Genomic DNA, 7,961 nt, shown 5'->3' with positions numbered 1-7,961 from the left:
GGAATGGAGGTGAATCTTTTTGAATGTGGGCACCTGAAAACCTGCTGGGTGATGAAATCTCTGAGTAGAGGGCCCAGAAGGTGACAGCTGTTTAGGAGAGCAAGCAGAGAAGTGTCTTTCTGCTCAGAAATTAACTGAATCACCAGTCAGGAGCACCTTGGAGGACATGTTCAAGAAACAAACTCAGAATCATAGGCTGGTTTTGCACTGTCCTGGTATGCCTTCAGGAGAGGGGCAATGCTTTGCAGATGTCAGACCTGGGGATTAGACTGAGATCTATTTTAGTCCCTCAAGACGGGGAGACCCCAATTTCTCCCCAAAGTTGCATTATTTTGCATTTACTGTTTGCAGATCATGTATTAATTGGATAATCTAGGCAGGATTTATTTGGCTATGTTTAGACATATGGCAGTTTCTCTGTGTTGGCATGAAGGAAGCTTGAAGTGCTCAAATGGAGATTTTTATTCTGTAGCTCTCTAGAGACAGGTGAGGTAAGTGCTGTCTTTGACACTCTTCAGGTGTTGTCAAGGACAGCAAGTTTCGTAAAAAGCTGTGCTTGTGAAGGTGTTTAAAAAGCATTTTCAAGCAGATGAAGCTGTCATCATCTTCTGAACAGCATCAATATCTTTACTATTAGCTGAATGCGTAGGGAGCACATTTTGCTTTTGAGATCCTCTGGAGACCAACAGGCATCATGGTGAAGATGATGGCACAACCTAGTGGTGTCAGGTTTTCAGTATGGGGTTTCTGTCTTTTTGTCTGGCAGCCAAGAGGGGTAACGCCATGACCAAAGATGGATTCCTGATGTACCTGCTGTCCGATGATGGGAATATATTCAACTCCTCCCACCGTAAAGTTTACCAGGACATGACTCAACCTCTCAGTCACTACTTGGTGTCATCCTCACACAATACCTATCTTATGGAAGACCAGCTCACAGGTCCAAGCAGCACAGAAGCCTATATCAGGTAATGTACGCGTCTGTGTGTTTATGTGTGTGGGTTGACCTCTTTATTACGGAAGACATAGGGTGCATCTCTACTGTTAGAAGCAAAAGGACCAAGAAGCAATCTCCCACCCTGAGAGCAAGAGTGTGAACTGGCCCATGTTCACGTCAGGGTGAGCTGTTTCTAAACAAGCTGGCCATGCCCCCCTTTTCATAGCACTTTGACCTAGGTCTCTGCTGGGCCCAGGTGTTGCCCACCTGGCTGTAGGATGTATAATTACTACATTTGGGAGCAGTTTAAAGTATCTGAAGTCATGTGGAGGCTGGTTTCAACCCTCTAGCATGTTTTTTTTCAAAGCATGATGCTGAGGGGATCTGTTGCATGCCCCAGAATATGGCATGAGATCATTTGTGGAAGGGACTTGTAGAGTGTAAAGATTTCTGGGGTAGAGCTGCAGGGCTGTGTAGGGACTGGAAGGAGCCCAAATGATGCATACTGTGATGATGCTTACAATCTGTACTGCCTTTTGGGAGTAGCCCCTGGAATGGACTATCCCTAGAACCATGCTGGGGTTCATTTTGGAGAGAGCTCGTTGGAGTGGTACAAAAAAAGAGGTGGGTTGTGAGCTAATGAAGCAGTCTGGGTGATCAGGAGACTTATGCCTGGTCCCTCTTTAGCAGCTCAGATGCTCCCATAGTGCCCCTGGACGGAACAGTAGGTGTTGCCTATTTCTGCCTTTAACGTCGGCTGCTGTCTGACGTCTCACGGTCAGATGTTTGCAGCGGCCTTTACTAACTTGCACAACCACCATACATTAGTTCTGCCATGACCTGTACTTTTATCAAGTGGGACGGTGTTTCCCTATAAGCAAGCCACTGACTGCAGTTCTGTCTTTATTTATTACTTACCTGATTCTTGGGGAGCAATGGTTGTCTAGAGTCACAAGCTTAAAAAAGCAGAGAGTGAAATCCAGCACAAGTTGCTTTTTGGTAGCTGTTTGAATGCCTCTTACAGTATCTTAAAATTACAGAATTATGTTCTGGTTGTTAAAAAAAATAATGCCATGATTCTTATTGCAATGAGTTAAAGGAATTGTGTATATGAAACGTTTAGGGAATTACTATAAAAGAGGCAAGACCACCTTCTAGACAGATAAGTCTGTACAGGGGGAACCTACATTTGAAAGTAAATTAAAATGAAAGTATGGATATGTAGAGATGGGAGTTTCAAGTTGGAATTCAGTCTGGAGACTCAGTTTGGGAAACTGGCCCTCAGTCTCCCCGTCTGCGGTGGAGCTCCCACAGCTCCCTCCCTGACTGCTCTGAGGATTCATCTCTTGTGTCTTAACAGATTTAGATGAAGAAATTACATCATCCAGGCTTCGTGACCTGGATTCTAAGGCTGACTGTCCTACTGTCTTTCTTCCAATGCAGCCACTCTTTTCTCTTCACCATCTTTGGGAAAAGACTTGGGACACAGTCATGAGTGTCCTTTCTTACCTGGCACTCACTGTGACTTCTTCTTTGGATAATTCTTACCTTGGACTTTCACCACCTCCTTTCTCAGATCCCACTGTGCTTTCCTTGCTCAGCCTTGAGCTCTCTTTGCTGACTCTGAGCTCTCATGATCCCATCCTTTCTCCATCTGCTTTCCTGTTTCTCCAAGCTCCTCTTTTCTCCCTTGCTCCCTGAACTTCCTGTCAGCCTTCCCGGGCAATACCTGTGCCTGATGCACCCTCATTTTGAGATGGAGCAGAAGGTTTAGAACCCAACCAGGTCCATTCTTTGTTTCCAGAGCCCTCACCAAAGGCTGCCGCTGTGTGGAACTGGATTGCTGGGATGGCCCTAACTCGGAGCCCATCATTTATCATGGCTATACTCTCACCTCCAAGATCCTCTTCAGCGATGTTATTAAGGCCATCAAGAACTATGCTTTCAAAGTAAGGACAAGGGACCTTCTAAGATTTCTCATATTGCACAATCCAAGACTGATAGTAGGTCTCTGCCTTCCCAGCAGAGAGCATAAACAATGAAGACTTCACCTTAGCATTTCTCATGGGTATGAGATGTGTCCTTCTGTCTGGGCTTCCATGTTCTGCTTTCTGCAGAGATCCATTCCTGGATTGCTGGACAGGCAGAGCACTATCTGAGGATGAGTTTGGATCTATACCATCACAGCTGCATCCTGGACCCCACTGCAATGAAAATGCCCAATATTGAGCATATCTGGTGGGAAGTGCAAACAAGCCCGTGATTTGCGTGGCTTTGATGTCTCAGGCTCTGTTCCTAGTTTAGAGGAATGCATGTGCATGTGTTTTGGAGGGACTGATACGAAGGACTGCTTCTACTCTGCTTTAAAAGGAATGAGCAGATCTGGAGTTTTATATGGCAGTGCTGGGCCAGCAGCCTTTAAAAAACCTTGGGTCTGCCCAGACTCACTGAGCTTTCTGCTATTTTCCTTCAGTACTCTTGACTTGAGAACTAGTGTCAGGTTTCCTTGGGGGCTATAAAGCAGTGACAATGGCAATGCCTTCAGCGCACACAATGTCAAGGAGGGGCACAGGGAACCAGATCAGGCCTATGCACAAATGGAGGAAGGATTCATGTGACATAAGGATTTGAGCAAACCTAGTAATTTCAAAGCCTCCCTTCCCAGTCCTTCCTCTGAGGTGTGCAAGTGGAGAATGGAGGCACAGGGAGCCTCATCAAAGTACCCCAGGAAGTCTGTGGGAGGCATCCTGACCCAGCCTGTTGCTGGGTCATCGTCTCTGGAAGGCATCAGCAGAGATCTGAGCAGCTACTGCGCAGTCAAATTTGTCCAAAATTTTAACAAATGGTCATTTTAGCAGAATACTAGACTCTACTGTTGACACACTTATTTCCAGAGAAAGCAGCACTGGGGTTTATATCAGTTGCTATTGACTGGTGAAATTGCAGAGCTCACTGATGATGTATGTTGCTGTCTTGTTCTAGACCTCGCCATACCCCGTCATCATCTCCCTGGAGAACCACTGCAGTGTCGACCAGCAGAAGGTCATGGCTCAGCACATGACGACAATCCTGCAGGACATGCTTTTGGTTGCCCCAGTCGATGGAAACAAATCCCAGTTCCCTTCCCCAGAGGTAAGCAAGGCCACTCCAGCACATTCTGCCTTCTGAGGTTGGGACAAGAAAGAGGTCTGTCTTCTTGCTGAGTGCCAAGTAATGGACAGTATGCCTGAGGACTGGTGGGAATTGCGCTTGCTGAGGAACAGATTGTCTGTGGCAGCAGTGGAATAAGACATAGGAGTAGCTAGAAGCAGCCTGCGCACATCAAGCATCAAAATACCCTGTTGCTCCTTGTTTGTTGTGTAAGGACTCAGAAGAGACATCCCTGAGGGCCTGGGAATCTTCCTGGTCCATTTATCAAGGCCAGGAATGTCCTTCATCCCATGAGGAAGTTGCTTTTCTGGCTTGTCCCAAGGAAGCAGGGTCCTGAGGGTGTCTTGTGTCTTCTCCTTGCACCTGAAAGCTGAATATGACCTTTTTCAGGCGAATCCGCTGTAGCACAGTTAGGTTGCTGCACGCGGACTACAAGGTGTCTCTGTGTTTTTAATTCAGCAAGACCGGACACTGCCTGATTTCATGGTAGGAGAGATGTTTTGCTCTATGCTGAGGGATGTAGCATATGGTCCCCTCCTCCTTTAATGTCTTGAGTGCTCTACTGGGGAGATCCAGACTGCTGATAGGAAGCAATGAGGGCTGGAAGGACAGCTGTGATTGCCTGCCCCTCAAAACTCAAGGGGAAAACCAGTACAGGTAGCCTAAAGCTGTATCAAGCATGAAGTGTCCTCCTGCTGAGAATGGCCTGGGGTGGTGAGGATGGAGATGTCCATGCAGGACAAGGGGAGGCAGGAGGCTGCATAGAGATGCCCCTTTGATTCTCATGAATCAGGGCAGCCATGAAACTGGGGGCTGAGCTCAGACCCTGCAGGGGGAAGGAGATATTCAGTCCTTGACAGTGGACTGCCATTATAAAATCATTAGCTGATAATTAGAAAAAATTGAAAGTGGAATCTTGATATGGAGAAAACCCACCTGTTTCCAAAACAGAAGCCAAAATGAAACATTAATCTGTTTCCTCACTTTGGGTTTGTGTTTTCTTTCTTTCTTTTCTCTTAAGCACTTTGCAGAAACAGCCTTCTGTAGGGATGGCTGCAGTCCCCTTTAAATTGCATTTCTCTGCTAAAGAAATAATTTGCCAAAAATTGGATGAGCATGTCTAGCCAGAGCTCGAAGGAGCTTGTGGGTGGGATAGAGCTGGCAATCAGCAAGGGAGAAAGGAGAGGAAAAGGATCCACCCAAAATATCTTCTATATTTGTTCTCCCTTTCCCTTGTTCTCTTTTCCCTTTCTGACTTTCCCCGTTTGTTTGGGAGTGTCATGTCTGGCTTGATACAATGCCTAGCACCGAAGGAGGCTGATCTGGGTTGGTCCCTAGGCACCAGTGCAATAAATTAGAATGAATCATAATTTTCAATGCTGCTGCTCCGGCAGGACCTTTGCACGAGCACAGATAAGGTGCCTCCATTTAAGAAGTGACTCTCCCAGGGTGAGGGTACACCCAGCATGGAGACAGGTCCCTGCAGGCTGTTATTGAGCTGGAAAAATCAAAGTCTTCAGTGTCACCTCCTGGCTTGCTATTTATCCCCAGTGCAGGATCAGGAAAGCTGCTGCTGGCTTTTCAAAACTGCCTTGTGACCAGAGGAATGATATGAAGAAAGAAAGGAGGAACACCAGGGCAAGAAATGTGTGATGTGAGTGTAAGGGAATGACCTCAGCTTCCCAAAGATGTTTTTCCTCTTCCTATGCTCACGTAACCTCCTGCTCTGACTGCCCAGCTAGAACAAAACAGCCCAGATCTACCTTAATAAATGGATTTGGGCTGATATGTTCCATTGGAAGGACTGATCCATTTAGTTTAAAGGGAGAAAATTTTCCAATGTAGCAAGACCTATCCTTTTCCCTCTGATCCTTTTTCTCTGCCTTCCTGGAGAGTGCAAAGGGTTGAACTGCTGATTTTTTTGGTGGAAAATACATTGAAGTTGAAACATTAAGAAAAAAACCCCAAACAACAAGCCAGAAACCTCTTGGATTTTCCACTTCCTTGTGAAGCTGGCACGTGGAAGCCCAGTATGATGTACTACTTTTTATATTAGAAAAAAGGTGGGATTTATCACTGGGAAGAAGACAGAAAGGCTGTAAATAAAAACAGGCAAAGAATTGCTGCAGATTGTGTTAGCAGGGCAGCGTCACTAATTAGAGAAAGATCAACATAGTTTGGATTTAGGCCAACAATTCCTACCACAGCCTGGGGCAGGCATCTGATTTATTAGGCTCCGTTCAGGAACAGTGTTGGACTACACAGAGCATCTAAATATCTCCCTCAAGCTGCTCTCTTTACGTTCCAAACCTAAATGAAAGGCCTATAGGATGAAAGGCCAAAAGCCACACCAAAGCTCCAAGCGGTGCCAGGGTTGTAGGGAAGCTCCAGGCAGTGCCAGGGTTGTAGGGAAGAGCTGCTCCATTTTCTGCTGCTGATTGCTTGTGGCTTCTGCCCCATCCCTGATCTGCACAGGGGGCTGCCAGGGCCCCTTCCCAGCTAGAAATGCTGCAAAAACCCAGCCCTGGAACAAGACTAAACCAGCTGCCAGCAGTGCAGGCAGCTATTCAGCGTATCAGGCGTATCTGAGACCCCTCCAACTCGTTGTTGCTGGATTTCCTTGTTTACAGCCACAGCGGCTTTGGGTTCAACGGACCTGTCTCTGCCATTATGTACCTCCGCTGTCCCACCAGCTGCCCCTTCAGTCACATCCATTAACTGTGTCCAGTGCCCCCAGTCATCATCAATCCAAGCCATCCAGCTCAGGAACCCCTTCCAGCATAGCTGTGGCAATGCAGGGCTCAGCACAACTGAGCTGAACAGCAGGGTGGCTTGACCTGCTCTGCTCTGTGCTTGCAGCGAGGCAGCAAACACCTCCAGGTTTGGTTCAGCTAAGTCCAGACTAGATTCAGTCACAGGTCTGTAAGTCAGCATGGACCCTAGGAGCCGTCTGCCCAGGAGGGTTACTTTTGCACCATACACTCAAGGCTTCAAGTCCCTCTGCTTTATGCCTAACTTCACAGCTATACCCTTCTCCAAGGTTAGCCTGGCTTGTGTTAGCCTTGTCTGTCTGCAGTGCATCTTCTTGGCTAAAGTTCTTAAGCTGAGTTTCCCTCAAATCTCTCAAAACCCCCTTTGAAAATATGCTTCTTCCCCTTTTCTGCAGACTCTCTTCATCCCCTGGTGCCACTCCTTGTTAAACCCTGCAACACTTCAGTTTACAACTAGGCTGAAAGACATACACAGATGGAGATGTGATACCATTTAGTGCATCAGGTCTGCTCATCTCCTTATGAATGTGAGCGTGTTAATCCTCACAGCTTCTCAGAAATCTGGGGAGATGGATCTCTTCATCCTGAGAGTGGGATGTAAGGTAGAAGTGCTCAGACCCTGTATATCCTTGTTCTTCACTTCGGGCTTCTTTCGAGAACTAGTTGATACAACCAGGTGGTTGGTGGTGTGGTCCACCTCCTCTTAAGTGTTTGTCTAAATAGACAAGAAGAATCACACCCTGGGAGTGTTTAGTTCTCTCTGTTGACTCTAAAGGAGGTGTTGAAGGCACAGAAAGTTTGATGAGGTGGATCGCTTTACAAATCTTCCACTCCCACTGTGATGAAAACTGGATATCAGACCTTGCTGTGGCCTTCAGGTTGCTAATAGGGTCAAGAAACTTTCAGGTAGGATAAACAAGTGTATGTAGATCTTTTAAAATCCTCTGCTCTTTACAGATTTCCTCCTTCTGATAAAATCAGCAGTGTTTTCATTTAAGGTAGTTGCCATGTCCCAATTCACAGATTCGCTTGCAGAGCTGAGCTTGTTCAGCATGTAGTAAAAAGGTGGGAGAGCAGGGGAGCTCCGCTTGTGGAGAACCAAA

At 46.6% G+C, this 7,961-nt stretch overlaps 1 protein-coding gene across 1 annotated transcript in view; it reads left to right on the top strand.

The window, feature by feature from the left end:
• Positions 1–7,961, top strand: part of PLCD1 (phospholipase C delta 1) — a 47,993-nt gene that overhangs the window by 27,762 nt on the left and 12,270 nt on the right. Inside the window, exons 6-8 of the mRNA XM_009644067.2 lie at positions 767–968; positions 2,742–2,886; positions 3,920–4,069. Coding sequence (XP_009642362.1) covers positions 767–968; positions 2,742–2,886; positions 3,920–4,069 — 497 coding nt within the window. The remainder of the gene's footprint in view (positions 1–766; positions 969–2,741; positions 2,887–3,919; positions 4,070–7,961) is intronic.

The sequence above is a fragment of the Egretta garzetta genome, unplaced genomic scaffold (assembly GCF_000687185.1).
Source record: "Egretta garzetta isolate BGI_Z169 unplaced genomic scaffold, ASM68718v1 scaffold117, whole genome shotgun sequence".
Classification (NCBI taxonomy): Eukaryota; Metazoa; Chordata; class Aves; order Pelecaniformes; family Ardeidae; genus Egretta; species Egretta garzetta.
Note: the sequence above shows the minus strand (reverse complement) of the source record. Positions and strands in the feature narration are given on the sequence as shown.